General features: G+C 35.9%; 1 protein-coding gene across 1 annotated transcript; it reads right to left on the minus strand.

The window, feature by feature from the left end:
- Positions 1-857: 857 nt before the first annotated feature.
- On the minus strand, positions 858-15,859 carry ephx2 (epoxide hydrolase 2, cytoplasmic). The gene is given in 19 exon segments (XM_059327962.1): positions 858-1,171; positions 1,174-1,275; positions 1,363-1,443; positions 2,213-2,282; positions 2,440-2,542; positions 2,638-2,680; positions 3,800-3,874; positions 4,238-4,349; positions 4,886-4,971; positions 5,141-5,167; positions 6,020-6,054; positions 6,628-6,706; positions 7,217-7,312; positions 7,395-7,466; positions 7,908-8,030; positions 10,610-10,797; positions 10,896-11,052; positions 13,262-13,340; positions 15,606-15,859. Coding segments are annotated over 19 exon segments (1,833 nt in total). The 5' UTR covers positions 15,839-15,859; the 3' UTR covers positions 858-1,099.
- Between the last annotated feature and the right edge of the window lie 2,431 nt (positions 15,860-18,290).

Genomic DNA, 18,290 nt, shown 5'->3' on the forward strand with positions numbered 1-18,290 from the left:
AGGCATTAAAATGAACAAAAAATTGAAGAAAACGAGGGTGGTCTAATATTTTTTTCCATGACTGTATGTCTAAAAAAAATAGTCACATAAATTAAATAAAAGCTGATTTTCCCCAAAACAATAGTTATGGTAGCCTACAAAGAATAGTTAGTTTATGTGTAAGGGGATTTTATTACTACTACACCCTTGAATATTGTAGTTATTGCTAATTTTATACCTGTTTTTACATACCTAAAAAATGTAAGTAGTAAGTGTAAATTAAGTAAAGTTTTGTATAATTTTAAATATTTTTTTAGATAAACCTTTTATTTTCATAAAATGAATAGAAGTAAATGGATTCAAGTGGAAAACCAACTAAAGTACATGTTTAGCAAGGCAGTGAAAGAAGCTTGTTTATTTTTGGGGGGTATTTTTTGTTCGCTAAATGGGGCATTTTGCTTGTATATTTTGTGATTAATTAGTATACATACATTTTTTTGGTGTGTGTGTGTGTGTGCTTCCTGGGACATTTTTTCTTGTGTCTTTTGTTTTATTGGGATAGTTTGCTAGGTTTTTTTGCTTGTATATTGTGTGATTAATTGGGACATTTCATCTTTTTTTCCTGTTCTTTATGGTGCATTTTGCTCGTATATTTGGTCATTTAGCAGGTTTTTATCTCTGCTTTATGAGGCAATTTTTTGTATATTTTTACAATATATTGATAATAATTTTCTTCCTAATCAAGTGAATTACACTTTGAGTAGACCACCCTAACAGGTTTGTCAAATAGATAAATGGAAACTAAAAGACTTTTGGATGTAAAAAGGCTAAATAAATAATAATAATCAACACTGCACATTCAGAGACATTCACTTTAATCTCACATGAAACAGAGAAAAACAGGAAATCTCCACTTTTTCTGCCATTTTTAAATGAAAAGACACTTAAATGATTAAAGTGATCCCTTATGAAGATAGTTGAATATTTTTATGTTGATTATGTTTATGTTTGTCATGTTTATGTTGATGAATGGACTGATTTTTGCAGCTGCAGTCCAAAAAAATCTAAAAAAAATCAATGAAATCAAAATTACTTTGTTAATCCCCGAGGCAAAATTCAGTTAGTCTGGTAGAATCTCTGGAAGAATGAGATGGGCTGATGGCGCCATGTTCAGGCCTGAGTTGGCTTCAGTGTGTCTTTCAGCCATGATCTCAGGAGCCTGTTTGTCTCCGCCGGGCACTCCATCTGAATCCAGTGACCGCAGTCCTCAATGTGTCCTCTGCTCAGCTTCGGGATCTGCAGCAACAAAACATTTCCAATAATCAATAATCACTCCAGCTGCACCAGCAACTTGTTGATTGACACGTGTTTGTTTTTTCTCACAAGGTCCTCCATCCCTTTGGAGAGGGCCGGCAGCAGGACTGGGTCTTTACCAGCCGTCACCATCAGAGCAGGGACCAGCACCTGACACACACACACACACACACACACACACACACACACACACACACACACAGTTGGTTATCTTGAGTAAATAAGCAAAGACACGTAGCAAAAAAATAGCCTTATTGTGCCAACTTCCTGACATGGATCCCTTAGATATATTATATATTATATTATATATTATAGATATTGTAGTTTCATATGATACCAGGATTTTCTGTAAATCCTTAAAATTGTCACCGGCATGCCATTCGAACTGTAAGTATTTAATGAAACTAAATTTTGTGTTTTTAAAGATCTTTGGTCGGAACCAAGTTGCCTCAAAACCTACAGCAACCTGGAGGAACCTGCAGCAATCTGAAGGAACCTAAAGGAACCTACAGCAACCTGGAGGAACCTACAGCAACCTACAGCAACCTGGAGGAACCTGCAGGAACCTGGAGGAACCTGTAGGAACCTAGAGCAACCTGGAGGAACCTGCAGCAACCTACAGCAACCTGGAGGAACCTGCAGGAACCTGGAGGAACCTGTAGGAACCTACAGCAACCTGCAGGAACCTAGAGCAACCTGGAGGAACCTGCAGCAATCTGGTGAAATTGGTAGGAATCTGCAGGAACCTACAGCAACATGGATGAACCTGTAGGAACCTGCAGGGACCTGATTGCTGCAGTTTTTATCTCATTAAATTTATTATTAAAGTTATTAAAGCATGAAAAGAAAACAGTGTTTTCCCAAGACGTTTATCAATGTTAAATGTGTAGAAACCAGTTTTTGAATGTTTGTGACGAACCTTTTGAGAGGGACGAGAACTCATCCACTTCCAGTTTACCTCCATGTTGCGATACCAGTTCAACGGGTTCCTGCAGAACCAAACACATTACCGTGTCAAGCTACATATTCATCCATTTGAACCACAGGCACACCATAATTTGATTATGTGACACTTTAAAATAAATGTTAGAAATTAATCTCGCAAGAAGCTCTACATGTCTCTCAGGAGTTGTTGAGTTTGCCGACCTGAAGCCTCGCTCTCTGTACTGGCTGACGTAGTACTGCAGCTCAGCCTCCGTCAGCATGGAGCTGGGGGGAATCTGCTCTGGCAGACCCACAAACAGACCACCTGAGACCACACACACACACACACAGCTTGTGTTAGTCACTAATATATAGTGTGTCGGAATAAACATTTCATATTTCATGTTTGGTATCTGTCACCTCGTGCACAAACTCCTTCAGTGCTGACTGTAAACTTGTCCCCCTGAGAAAAAAAATGATTAACATTGTTTTATTTTGTGTAGGAAAAGATCAATAAATACATTAATATGCCTTAAATCAGGGGTCTCAAACTCAAATTACCTGGAGGCTGCTGGAGGCAGTATCAAAATGACCAAAAAAGACACAAAATTACAAAAAAAGATACAAAATGACAGAAAAAAAAAACTAAATTACTTAAAAAAGATACAAAATTACAAAAAAGACACAAAATTACAAAAAAATACAAAGAATTACGTAAAAAGACACACAATTATTTAAAAAAGACTCAAAATCACTAAAAAAGACACAAAATGACAGAAAAAAACTAAATTACTTAAAAAAGAAACAAAATGACCAAAAAAAGACACAAAATTACCAAAAAAGTAATTAAAGGGACTTTCCACACACAACACAGTAAAGTGCCATTCATATAAAACTCACATTAAACTTTCATATCAAGGTGGGGGCCACAAAATATCGCCACGAGGGCCGCAATTGGCCCACGGGCCGCGAGTTTGAGACCCATGCCTTAAATGTACTAAAATCAACATAGGCACTCATAAAGTAATATTTTTTAACACTTTGGGTATTGTCTGTTTCTTTTAATTCCCTGATTTATTTACTTTCCTAAGAAATAATTACTATCCTTTTTAATTTTAACTTTTAGTACGGATTAATAGATAAAGAAAAAGAAAGAGAAAAAAGAAAAAGATATAGAATAATACAATAGAGTTTTAGCATTGCTGTTGATTTAAAGAGGCAAAAAGGCATTTTAATCATGAAGTTGCAGTATTTAGCGTTCATCTGTGTGTGAATGAATTCCCAGTGGTGGCAGGTGGCACCGTTTAGGGTAGCCTCTGCCACCAGTTTGAATATGTGTGTGAATGGGTGAATGAGCGTAGTGTCTAATGAAAATCACTTTGGATAAAAGCGCTATATAAGTGCACGCCATTTTACCATTTAAATTGTTTTGCAAGTATGATCATCGATCATCATCATCGAGCAAAAATGCTTTTAACAATAAATATATGTCACCTATGAAACTCGTGTGAAGCGTGTGCAGAATTGCTCTTGTTGTGGGTTTAAATTCCTTTTAAAAAAAATGCATACTTCATCATCTCACCCATTCAGAGCTGCTGCGAAAGAAAATCTTAAACGTTCTCTCCAAGTCTTTCTCCAGCTCGGCCTCCGCCACGCCCTGCAACACACATACACATACACACACACACACACACACGCACACACACGTTTGTTTTAACTCACCAACCTAAAGATATTTAAAAATATAAAAAAAAATATATATTTCATAAATAAATCAAAGTACAATAACTTAAAAATATATGATTGTAGCACGGCATAATGTAATAACGCCTGAAAATGTAATAAAATTTGCACTTAACTTGATCAAAAATGTAATAAAACCCAATAATGTAATCGCTTCACCAATAAAATATCCTATAGTATAATACCTAACCTCCAGTGCTGCTCAGAAGCTTATCTCAGCTGGAATTCTATCAGTCAGGATATGTTATTACATTATTGGTGAGTTAGAGAGACTTACAGGTTTCTGGAAGTAGATCTGGTAGTCAAATATCGGGAGAGCTTTGACTTTCATTGCAGGACTCACAGACGGATCGTTTCTAAACAGAGGAGTGTTCAGAGACGCTACAGCCCTGCACACACACACACACACACACACACACACACACACGTTAAGACAATGTGCAGTGCGGAAAAGTGTATGTGTGTCTATGTGTGTCTGTGTGTGTGTGCCTATGTGTGGATATGTGTGTGTGTGTATGTGTGTCTGTGCATATGTGCGTGTGTTTCTGTGTGTGTGTATGTGGGTGCATGTGTATGTGTCTGTGTGTGTATGTGTGTGTGTGTGTTTTTATGCATGTGTGTCTGTATGCGTGTGTGTGTATGTGTGTGTATGTTTATGAATGTATGTGTGCGTGTATGTGTGTGTGCGTATGTGTGTGTTTCTGTGTGTGTATGTGCATGCGTGTCTGAATTTGTGCGTATGTGTATCTGTGTGTGTATATGTGTGTGCGTATGTGTGTGTGTATGCGTATGAATGTGTGTGTGCATGCATGTATGTGTGTTTGTGCGTATGTCAGTGTGTGTGTGTGTGTGTGTGTGTCTGTGTGTTTGTGTATCTGTGTGTGTGTGTGTGTCTGTGTGTTTGTGTATCTGTGTGTGTGTGTACCGGACTCTCTCGGGGTAAAACTGAGCCATAGCCCAGACCAGAGCACCGCCCCAGTCGTGACCCACCAGAGTGACCTGAGGGATCGACTGCACAACAAACACAAGTGAGTTCACTGAGTTTATTTATGCAATAAAATATATAGAAACTTTATTTTATATTGATCCCACTTTGTCTGGATTAACTCATTTACATTCCTTTTTTTAATTCAATTTGGCTTTAATTAAGTTGTTGTGTTGTTGTATGTTGTTTACTCACCATTTTGTCCAAAAATGCGATTAAATCCTAAAAGAAAGAGAAAGAAAAAAACAGCTTTTTCATGGTATTAATAATAAAATAATGTGTTTTATTTGCACATTTGCACAAGAAGAAAAGTCAGATGGAGAGAGATAATAGATATAAAATATGGATTTCTCTAAAAAGCTCACATAAAATAGACAATAAATAGAAATAACTCAAAATTAAGGATGCAAAATAAATCTTAATTCACAGACATATCTTGTACATGCCTAATTAATTAATCACATTGTAAATTATAATCTTCACGAGCAGCAAATTGTTTTTTTTCGCGATTGTGAATACAGATACAGATGTGGATTATCACATGTAAGTCATTTTTTTATAAGTTAGGCTGCTATAAAAAAAAAAATACATACAGTGAAAATTATTTAAATTAGTTGGTTTTGTATGTAGGACAGAAGCTGCCAAAATAAAAATAAATAAATATCCAATTAAATGTACCAACAAAATATTAAAAATAAAGGTATTCATTAATGCAAAGGAAAATAATACATAAAAACATACATAATTAAGTACTTTAAAAAGCATTTAAAAAAAAAAAAAAAAAAAAAACAACCTTCTTTATTGAGTCATTTGATTACTTTTTATTTTGGCAGCTTCTGTAGTAATACAATAACACAATAACAAACGGAAAGTGACATTAAATATTTATTCAAAATGTCTTTAATAACCTAATACATTTTAAAATGTCAGGAGATAGTTTGTCATACTTTGGGATAACATGAAGTTGTTTCTTTTTTTTTTGTTAACAATTTGGAGAAGCACAATCATATGTGTTTTATTCAATTTTTGTCTAAAAATACTGCAGTAAAAGTGACTATGGTGTTGAGTGTGTACCTCGCAGAGCTGCTGCTGAGAATATTCCTTGATGTCTGTCAAAGGAAAAACAACCAAACAATTCACTGAGGAAATGTGTTTTTTAGAAGTGATTGTAAGAAATATTCTTTTTCTGCTGGAGGCAGTATCAAAATGACCAAAAAAAGACACAAAATGGTTAAAAAAGACACACAATTATTACAAAAAGACACAAAATGGTTAAAAAAAGTCACACAATTATTAAAAAAGACACAATTATTAAAAAAAGACACAACATTACCAAAAAAGGACACAAAATTATTTAAAAAGACACAAAATTACAAAAAAAGACACAAAATTACTAAAAAAGACACAAAATTATTTTAAAAAGACACAAAATTATTTTAAAAAGTCACAAAATGATTAAAAAAGACACACAATTATTTAAAAAAGACACTAAATCGTTAAAAAAAGACACAAAATTACAGAAAAAGTAATAAAGGGACCTTCCACACACAACACGGTAAAGTGCCATTCATATAAAACATTAAACTTTCATATCAAGGTGAGGGCCACAAAATATCGTCACGAGGGCCACAATTGGCCCGAGACCCATGCTTTAGACGGTGTACGTCTGTAGTGGATCTTACCTGGTGGCGCAGTCGACTCTCCGTACCCCTTCATGTCCAGAGCCAACACCCTGAACCCTGCGGATGCCAGAGCCGGGATCTACACCATTAAATAACATAACGCAGAGCTTTAACTTGTATCAGAGGATTTATACAGTTTAATATTCAGTTACAGTCAGTAGGCCCTTTCATAGTGTCGTTTCATACTGCAACATTTACATGGGCAGTGTTGCCAACTTAGCGACTTTTCAGGCCATGGGTGGTCCCGGCGGCCCCTCCCTCGTCCCAAAGCACTCACAAGCGGCCCAGTCCTCCCGCAGCAGTCCCTCCCAGCTGCAGTCAGAGCAGGAGATGTTAACCCCTTACAATCCAGTCTGCAAATCTTGCATGCGTTAAGTCGCCGCTGGCTGGCTTACAGTCGGAGTCTCTTTTGGGTCGTCTTTGCCGGTCGCGAGGCCGAATAAAGAAGGAGGGTTGGAATTGTGACGAAAAGCCGGCACAGATCTTTCCGGCAAAATAGCGGGACATTTGCGGGACCGCACTATGAAAGGGCCTAGAAACAGACCGTAACAGACAGTAACAGTCAGTTATATTCAGCAACAGACGTTACCTGATACCTCCAAGAGAACCAGCTCTCAGGGAAGCCATGACACAGCAGGACTGGAGGACCTGAACCCATCTCCACATAATGAGTCCTCACACCGGGCTGACACACACACACACACACACAGTTAGAGTTATTATAGTTATTATTATTAAAAGAGATTACATTACTCTGTTACTGTTACCCTGATGGTGACATAGCCATGAGACACTTCATCAGGGCAGCAGGACGGTGGAGGACTCTCTGCTCCTGCAGCCTGAAACACACACACACACACACACACACACACACACACACACACACACACACACACACACACACACACACACACACACACACACACACACACACACACACACACACACACACACAGTGTTAGACAGGGCCATTATGTGTGAAAAGGTTGTAAAAGAAAGATTGGCACACATTGCCAAAACTCAGTACACACACACACACACACACACACACACACACACACACACACACACACACACACACTTTATACAGTTATACAACTTTCAGACAGCTGTAATGTCTGGGATCTAGGTGAAAACACACCTTTCCTATGAAAACAGTCAATTGTTTTCCTTGGTTTATCTTTCTGTTCTGTTGGAGCTCATATGATGAACCGGTTAAACTTGATTTTATCTTGTGTCACAAACAGGTAGAGGATGAAAAACAAGGCAAGATAAAACACCTGAACTCCAGTAAAGTCAGCCAGTTTGTTCAAAGCGTCGTCTAGATCTTCCACTAAGATGGCCTTCATTCCCGCTTGCTCCGCTGCCTTCACACCTTCTTCATCTGCATCCAGCCACACGGCCTGTAACGCAGGGAAGACAAACATCTCTGAGGTTCAGCCAGTGTGTTTTTCTATGAAGAGATCATTTACTTATAATGGAATTGTGTACAGCAATTAAACAAGACAGGCAGTTGACTTTTAATTGTTTCTACTTTGTTTCTTCACTTCCTGCTTCCCTAACACACTCCGTCACCATGACTACGGCCACTAGAGGGTGCCGCTAAAAAACACAAATTAATATATAATAATAATAATAAATAATTTATTTTATTTAATAGGACGCTTTCAAGGCACTCAAGGACATGAAAAAACAACAACAACGCAGAACATCATACACATCATACAATCTAAACAAATCAGAACATTCACGAATACATTACAATAAAGGAGGGGAGTTTGTGCGGAGGATCAGATGGAGTGAGCGAGTCTGAACAGGTAAGTCTTGAGTTGTGATTTGAATTGATTGAGAGATGTGATGTTGTGAAGGGAAGGGGGAAGGGAATTCCAATATCAGATGACTTTGAAAGGAAGATGTGGTGGTTGGGGGCAAAACATACAAAAACTGGATGAAGAAAACAGAAACTGGTACAGTGGGACAACTTGTTGGGGAATTCCATAAAGAGCTAGAGGACATTGCCATCCACCATTTCAACTGGCTTCACCAAGCCCAGAGGTTCAGGCATCTGAGAGAGAACCTAAAAGAGAATGGATTAGTTCTGCATGTTGACTTTTCAGAAAATGATGCCTGTAAACTGAACACATAGATCCATTCATTCCATTTTGGAGGAAACCGGCAGCAGGCATCCATCCACACAGTAGTGGCTTACACATCAACAGGATCAGTGTTATGCCAAAATATCTGACTCTCTCAGCCATAATGAGCGTGCTGTGTGGGCCCGTATCAAACCTGTAGTGCATGAAGTTATGCAAAACTCGGCCCACGAGATTGACACTCTTCATGTGTTGAGTGATGGTCCGGTTATAGAAATAAGGCAAACTGTTACCTCCTCAACAGTGTAGTACTGTGTACTGTACTGCCCCACAAATCAAAAAGGCAGTAACTGCATTTTTGGTCAAAAATTAGTTATTGTCATTTTCATGATATTCAAGGCATCCTTTGTTATGTGACAAAGCATCTTATCTCAAATGTGTGTCGTTTTGGAGAAAAATGGTAGTCGTTTGTACAGTAACTGCAAAAAGCCCTAGTGAAACAAAGCAAGAGTACAGTAACATCCATTACTGTATTCTTGTTATGTTTTACCTAACAAAAAAATAACCGTGTTGCTGCGCAGTGAAGTTACTGTTTCCATGGTGAACACACACAGCTGATTTCGCGGCATCCTCACGAAAAATTATTTTGTTTATTGTTTGTTTTATTTTGGAGAATATACTGCCTTTTTCCTTGCTATGGTGCTACGTTTTTGGTAAGTAATACAAAGCAAGAATACAGTAACTGCAAAATAAGGTTAAAGTATAAAATTAAATATGAGGATTGATATGTACAAAGAATAAGCTAATATAAAGTAACAAAACAGCCACATGTCCAATAATCTACCTACAACTACTTAGGCTAGATTACAGGATAACTTTAAAGTCATTTTTCTCAGTTCTGCACTCTGTGTAGTTACTGCCTTTTTGCTTTGTAGGGCAGTGTACATCACATGGAATTACTGGGAGAGAGCCCATGGTAAGGGTGTTCCTGATGGAGTTGGGGGAGCAGTGAAACGGATGGCAGACAACCATGTCTATGGGGGTAAAGACCTACAAAGTCCAAAGGACTTGTATGACTTCCTGATCAACAGAGAAGTCGAGAACATCCGATTCAAATGGATAGACGAGAGTGACATTAATATCTTCGATGAAATGCTGCCACCATCAGTTCCAAAAGTACCTGGGATTCTTCGTACTCATGCAGTTATGTACACTACTGGTCAAAAGTTTTAGAACACCCCAACTTTTCCAGAATTTTATTGCAAATGATGCAGTGTAACGTCTCAGTGTACTCTGAAATTAATGCATATAACAAATAAACAATTGAAGTTAAAAGAGAAATCAGAGATTCAATTTAGAAAGGAAAATGTATTCTAAACTTTTGACTCATCAAAGTAGCCACCTTAACAGATAGAACAGCTGAACACACTCAATGGAAATCAAATATTCTTCAGAAAGTTCTTCCCAACTCTGCTGCAGAAGTTCCCTTAAATGTGGAGCAACTTGTAGGTTGTAAGTGATCAAGAAAAGTTGTGACACCTGTAGGAATTGGTAGCAACTTAGCAACTTTCAAGGCTTGATCAACCTCCGTTGCAGAACTTGCTTTAACTTTTTAACCCATTTCTTGTTCCCTGAAAAAGGTTCCCTTTTTGTATAATTCTGAAATGTACATTATTTTTCAGTTTTGGTTAACCCTACCTTTTTTATTTACCTCTGGCAGTTCACCACTTACCTTTGTACCCTTTCAAGCTGTTCATTGGACTTGAAATTGTGGTGTTCTAAAACTTTTGACCGGTAGTGTACATTTATTTAACTTTTTGAGAAAAAGAGAGAAGAGGAGGGACTTCCCCTCTCATGTATTTGTACGTGTTGATAAGCGTGCAGTCTACCTGTTGTGATGTCACTCCCAGGTGCTGAAGAGCAGAGCTGAACATGGCGGGCTCGGGGACCCTGTGACCTGAGCGGCAGGACTGGAGGACCAGGTCAAAATGGCCGCCCAGCAGAGCAAGGAGGCGGGCTGATGTGTCTCCCTCTACGTCATCCACCCAGTGATTGGCCAGCACCGCTGTCAGTAACCCTGGTGGAACGGAAGGTGAAAGTATGTTTCCCCTCTTCTTTCCGTGAGGAGATTTATAACTATTTAATGAAAATAACTGTAGAGATGCAGGTGTGTACCACTGTGGCGCAGGCTGGCGGCGGTCTTTAGAACGGCTGGTTGGACGTCTACCTTCCCGAGCTCCTCCAGCACGCTTCGGACTGACCAATCAGGCGGCAGAGTCACACCCTGAACCTGGGCTGCCTTCACACACTCCGCCTCAAAGGCTGGGATCATCTGCATACACACACACACACTTCATGTTCACCATCATCAGCATAAAAAGGGAAACTAATGCTCTGAACCATGTGGTTATTTTAAAAAATCATCAGAAATCCACTGTTTATCTTAGAAAGAAAAAACAGGCATTATCGTCTCAGTTTGAATATTCCGATTGCACTTGAAGGGATCATCGGTTACGAATGTTTCCATTAGAAAAAGTAACCCAAATGAAGTTATAAAATGTTATATTTCTGTTTACATGTGTCATATAAAACATGTCCATGAAGCTATGATTGATTCTGCTGAGACATAACAAATATTCACTCATTGAACTATTTTCAACATTCATGACACTAGTGTGTAGAGATTCCATTTCATACCATCTTTTAAAAAAATATTTATTGGATAAATTCAACTTGTTTTTTCCCACTTATCATTTATATAATTATAATGTTATTATGCACAAGATACATTTGAGTTGTTCCCACTTCTAGCCATGATTGTGTTGATTCCACAGAGCTGCAGGACATGTTATATACTGCAGTGCATAAAATGTAAAAAGAGCAAAAAACACCCTGAAACGCCTCATTGGGGTTCAGAAGGTTAAAAGCACATTGTTGGTGATAAAACAAGAGGCCGACCTTGAGCCTTCCAGTTGAGAACATGTTAAGACGTGACCTTTAGAGTGGCCTTAAGATAAACAATGATTCTTCTGAAACTTCAGATTTCATGCTTGCACAACCAGTAACTGCTTCCTTTGGAGCTTCAAGCTCAAACAAGTTATCCTTATTGTTTTTTTTGTTACATTATAGAAGTAGCTACGAGGATGATCCTCCCCTCCTTCCCACACTAACTGCAACTTTTGTGCTTTACTACGGCCACTAAAGGCACCACTCACTCAAGCATATGCATGCAAAATTATATTTTGGTGTATGCATCGCACGTAATTTGAAAGTATTAAGTCGTGTACACATATATGATTAGAATGTGAATAATTAAAAGTAAACACTTCACACCTCACACTATCATCAGCAGAAGAAGGGAAACTAATGCTCTGAAACATGTGGTTATTTTAAAAAATCATCAGAAATCCACTGTTTATCGTAGAAAGAAAAAATGTACTATCGCCTGAGTTTGAACTTTCCGATTGCCCTTGAAGGGATCATCGGTTACGAATATTTCCATTAGAAAAAGTAACCCAAATGAAGCTTAAAAGCTTATTTCTGTTTACATGTGTCTATAATTGATTCTGCTGAGACGAACAGTCACGTAACAAATATTCACTGATTGAACTATTTTCAACATTCATGACACTAGTGTGTAGAGATTCCATTTTATATCATCTTTTGAAAAATATTTATTGGAGAAATTCAACTTGTTTTTTCCTACTTATCATTAATATCATTATAATTAGTCATCCTGCAGAAAGTACATTTGAGTTGTTCCCATTTCTAGCCATGATTGTGTTGATTCCATAGAGCTGCAGGACGTGTTATATACTGCAGTGCATAAAATGTAAAAAGAGCAAAAAACACCCTGAAACACCTAATTGGGGTTCAGAAGGTTAAAAGCAGATTGTTGGTGATAAAACAAGAGGCTGACCTTGAGCCTTCCAGTTGAGAACATGTTAAGACGTGACCTTTAGAGTGGCCTTAAGATAAACAATGACCCCCCACACACACTCACACACAAAAGGGAAACTAATGCTCTGAAACATGTGGTTATTTAAAAAAAACATCAGAAATCCACTGTTTATCGTAGAAAGAAAAAATGTACTATCGCCTGAGTTTGAACTTTCCGATTGCCCTTGAAGGGATCATCGGTTACGAATATTTCCATTAGAAAAAGTAACCCAAATGAAGTTAAGTCGTGTATACATATATGATATGAAGAAATGTGTGTAATATGGATTAGTATGTGAATAATTAATATAACGAAGAATGAATGAAGCACAGTTAAGAAGTGTAAACGCTCACTTGTTATTTGTTTTTATTTCTTATTTTTTTTTTTTTTAATAATGTTTATGTTTTGTGTTTTTAACTGTATATCTGATGCTGTTGGACCCCAGGAAGAATAGCTGTGGCTTTGCTGCAGCTAATGGGGATCTTAATGATAAAATAAACTAAAATGTTATTTATAAACAGATTAAAGACAGCCCTTTTTTATCATCTTCACACCTGCCGCTCAGCCTGAGTTTGCCAAAATCAGAAGTGAGTTAACTCACCTGAGAAAGCGTCGTCTCACCTCTCTCCGCCCGGCTCAAGGCGCCGTCCTTCTGGAACGCCACGGTGGCCAGAAAACCACTGAAAACCACAGAGTGGCACGCAGCGAGATCAAAGAAGTGTCAGCATGAATAAACCTTTAATATTAGTCTCGGTTGTGACATTAAAGAATTATGTTAAAAGTATGTTAAAAAAGATTAAATATACACTGCAGGCCAAAGGTTGGGAAGCAAGATCAAATTTGTACAAAATATGATCATAGTTTCATTGCTATACTTTGCAACAAAATAAACGTGATTATTATATAAAGAGTCACTTATTAGAACACATTTTATTGTGATTATCAGCTCTTTGGGTTTTTATTGCTTAGACTTCTTTGTGTGTCCTTCTTTCCTCAATGTATAAATCTGAACTCTTGTTTCTTTCCTCAGCTGCTTCATTCTAGTCATTTCTGTGGTAGTTTGTCAGAGATATGAACACAGTTGAGATTTATTGGGATTTTTGTAGCCAAACTCTCAAAAGTCAAAGAGCTAAAGTGAATAATGCAAGCTGGGATTTCTTTAAAAAAAAAAACTTTTGCACGGAAGTTGTGACTCTTCCAAATCTTCTCAACCATAAAACTAAGCCCTTCCTTTCTTTTGTTAACATTTATTCAGCAATGGTGTGGTAACATAATGGTTCAGTTCAAGGTAAAGAATGATCATGCAGGAAACACATCTAAAAATCCAAAGAATCCATACTGAGTTTTAAGAAAGCCATTGTGAACAAAAATGTAAGTTGCTTCCAAACTTTTCACATCATATATTGTAGCTTCATCAGCTAGAAATCTGTACATTGTGACATGGTCAACTGAAACATTTTAATAATGATTTATGATGATTTGAGTGAGATTATGAGACAAGAGTTTGTGCTTGTGCACAGAGCAGCTCCATGAAGGTTTGTTTGTTATAATTAAGTGGAAAAAGGTGCAAATCAGATTCTAGAGCCAAAAAAAGTAATTCCTCAATTCACATATTAAAAAACTAAAATTTTACAACATAAGGGAGGACTGATCTACGGTTTCCATTACGTGGATAAAAAAAATAGAAAAAATAGAATTTGGCATTAGAAGCTTTTAAATCTGCAAAAGGAAGTAGAATGAAAATGTTGCTCCATATGACAATGACAGTAAGGTTTTTAAAATAACTTAACTGAACAAACACATAAAAACAAATACATCTATTGTAAGTTGGGACTGTCAGATAAAAATACATTGATTGCAGCCAGGTCTATAAAAATGGTGACATCATGACAGAAACGTGGCATATAAAGGGTTAAAATATTCAAAAATCAATTATTGTTTGATATCAATAATTAGGTCAGATGTAGATGGAAAAAATCAGTACAATGAAAGTGGAACATAATAATGAATGATATTCTTTTACAGCTTGCTTTTGAAGAGCGCATTTTATGCACTAAGCAGAACAAGTTGTTTTGTCAATCAGTGTCAAATACATGTTTGTATTTGACACTGCACAAAAAATTATGACAAAAACATGCCATTTAAAGGGTTACAATTAGGTGTGTGTGTGTGTGTGGGGGGGGGGGGGGGGGGGGGGCAGTACAACGAAAGTAGAATATAATAATGTCTAATTTATTCACTGCAACCTCTGACACACTGAAAACTACTCAGACTTTCCCCTTACTCTAATTTAGCATGCATAACATTTATTTTAGAGAAATACTACGTTCCTGTAATTTGTTGGTGAACTTTAAATTTTAGTGCGCAATTACATTGCACTTTACGGTAGCCTGTTTGTCATGCAGGTACATGACTCCAAAACAGCCATTCAATTGTCTTCAGAAAGCAAAGAGAAAAAAAACTAAAGAAAAGATAATAATTTCTTCATGAATACCGAATAAGACCTATCTATTTAGACAGGCATTTGGAAGACCGCCATGCATTGTACATATTATCTTATAATTTTTATGTTTCATTGTGTTTAAATTGTGTTTAACTGTGTTTTAATTGTCTTATGTTCCTCTATCTTATTTCTTTCTTTTTAATCTTCTGTAAATCACTTTGTGATTTTATCTGTGAAAAGTGCTGTACAAATAAACTTTACTTACTTAATTAAATCTTCTTCAATTTTGTCTTAAGAGCAAATTTAAGAAAAAAGTGGCACTTAAGAAGCTTTTTTTTTTCTTAAGAATGCTTTGTGAATGCATCCCCAGGTCTTCAAGTATGTAGTAGAGTTTGCTGATAACAATTTGATTTACTTATTTTTTTTGCTTATTTAAAGTGCCGATGGTGTGACTGTATGTTGCCTCTATGATTGTTGCATAAGAGTAGTGTGCAGTCCTTACCCCGGAAGGTTGTGTAACTCCTCCAGTTTGTGTAAAACTGCATGAGGTGTGGAGGAGGCAGCGACTCCCCACAAGTTGAACAGCACCGCTTTATTCTCAGACATCTCGGAGTCGGAGGTGGAGGAGGTGGAGGAGTTCTGGTCCTCTGATCTCCAACAGGAATCAATGTGTTGCTCTGCTGCTCCTGCAGGAGTTTGTACCCTGAACTTCAACACTGGCACGCCCATAGACATATATACATTTATGTCTATGGGCACGCCCACTGACACTGCTTTTTTTTTTTAATGAACTTTATTAACAACACAGTATTATTACATTAAAACAGTACAGTGAGTATTTTTACCCTCAATTTTCAATTTGCGGGTCAAATTGACCCATTTCAAAGTAAAAAAAAATGTTTAAAGTATTTTTTAGTAAACAGAAAAAAATCAATGTCATGTAAAACCATTGTATTATGTATGTAGGCCAAAAAAATATATTATATTATTCATATTAACAATGCTTTTAGGGGTTTTTTTTAGTTTCGGAGAATTTTTGATAATTAAGTATTTTTTAGTAAAAAGAAAAAAATCAATGTCATGTAAAACCATTGTATTATGTATGTAGGCCAAAAAAATATATTATATTATTCATATTAACAATGCTTTTAGGGTTTTTTTTTAGTTTCGGACAATTTTTGATAATTAAGTATTTTTTAGTAAAAAGAAAAAAATCAATGTCATGTAAAACCATTGTATTATGTATGTAGGCCAAAAAATTATATTATGTTATCTTATTAATATTAACAATGTTTTGGGGGATTTTTTAGTTTCGGACAATTTTTTATAATTAAGTATTTTTTAGTAAAAAGAAAAATATCTGTGCGGATGACTGAATGACTGACAGTAAATGAAAGATGTATAGGAAACACAGTGGTAACTGTGCTGCAGGACTTTGTACCCTGAACTTCAACACTGGCACCCCCACTGACACTGCATATATTTTTTTTTTTAATGAACTTTATTAACAACATAGTATTATTACATTACAACAGAAATAACAGTACAGGGAGTATTTTAACCCTCATGTTATGTTGCGGGTCAAATTGACCCATTTCAAAGTAAAAAAAAAATGTTTATAGTATTTTTTAGTAAAAAGAAAAAAAAAATCAATGTCATGTAAAACCATTGTATTATGTATGTAGGCCAAAAAATTATATTATATTATTAATATTATCAATGTTTTGGGGGATTTTTTAGTTTCGGACAATTTTTGATGATTAAGTATTTTTTAGTAAAAAGAAAAAATGTAAAATAAAATTAAAAAAAAAATCAATGTCATGGACAACCATTGTATTATGCATGTAGGCCAAAAAATTATATTATATTATATTATTAATATTAACAATGTTTTGGGGATTTTTTAGTTTCGGACACTTTCTGATAATTAAGTATTTTTTTAGTAAAAAGAACAATGTAAAAATGTAAAATAAAATTTAAGAAAAATCAATGTAAAACAAAAAAAAATTGTATTATATATGTAGATCTTTCCAATGTACATACAAAAAAATCTAACATGCATTTTTTTAAATGAAAAAACGAGTGAATTATCCTCATTGAACCATGATCTGTGAGAGGTAAAGAACACCATTGCACTAAATACTGATTGAAATAGTTAGTATTGGAGTTATTAATTAAATATTAACAATGTTTTCTGGCTTTTTTTTTTTTTTAGTTTCGGACACTTTTGGATAATTAAACATGCACTTACAGTGTTCCTCAAGATATGAGAAGTCTTTAAAGCCTTAAAGAGATACATACATTACGTCAGCTACCAGTGACGTCATCCTCTAGAAGCTTTATTTAAAAGAAAGTAAAAAGGTTTGATATTGATTGCCATTTCAATCAATATCAAATCATATTTGATTCATTCATGCCAAAATGATGGGAAAAAAGCTTCTGCAAGTCATTATAATGAGAAACCATGATTTTAGAAAATGGTTATTTCTCCCTTTTTTATTAGCTTCAACAGCTGATTCTTTTACATTGTGCAGTTGTTTTATTATTTAATAAATTCAGGACTACTGTCTTGGAGCTTCGTATCTCAGTTTATACTTTTTTAAAATTTATTTTATTTAGATATTTATGTATTCAGTTATTTCTACATTTTTTTTCATTCATTTATTTATAAATATATTGATTTTTTTTTTGCAGTTATTCCTTTTACTATGCTTTTACGTTTTCCAAGGGGACCAGATTATGTACATGTAAGTGCATGCATTAAATCATTGACTGTTTAGTGTCGGCCTGCAACGCTGTTCATGTCTAAGTAAATCTGCATTATGTCACAAGTATTTAAGTCTAGAAATGATCAGAAAAATCACTGGATCCAATCTGTTCTGGCGGACTTGTTCTATGTTAGGTCAAAAATGACGCTGACTGCAAACTTTGCTTGTCAACACTTTGTGTCACTATTGTTACAAGCAATGACAATATAATAAATAAATATCATGAAAAAGTCAATTTTCAGTAGTTCAAGTCAAATAGCCCCAACCAAGTATTGAGTCATATAGATGGACATACTTTTAAAGAGACCAACTTTTCCATATTAAACATACTTTTTAAAATTGGTCTTTTGTAATATTAACATTTTTTTGAGACACTGAATTTTAGGTCGTCATTAAATGTAAGCCGTAATCATTATACT

This window comes from Centropristis striata, chromosome 24 (assembly GCF_030273125.1).
Source record: "Centropristis striata isolate RG_2023a ecotype Rhode Island chromosome 24, C.striata_1.0, whole genome shotgun sequence".
NCBI lineage: Eukaryota > Metazoa > Chordata > Actinopteri > Perciformes > Serranidae > Centropristis > Centropristis striata.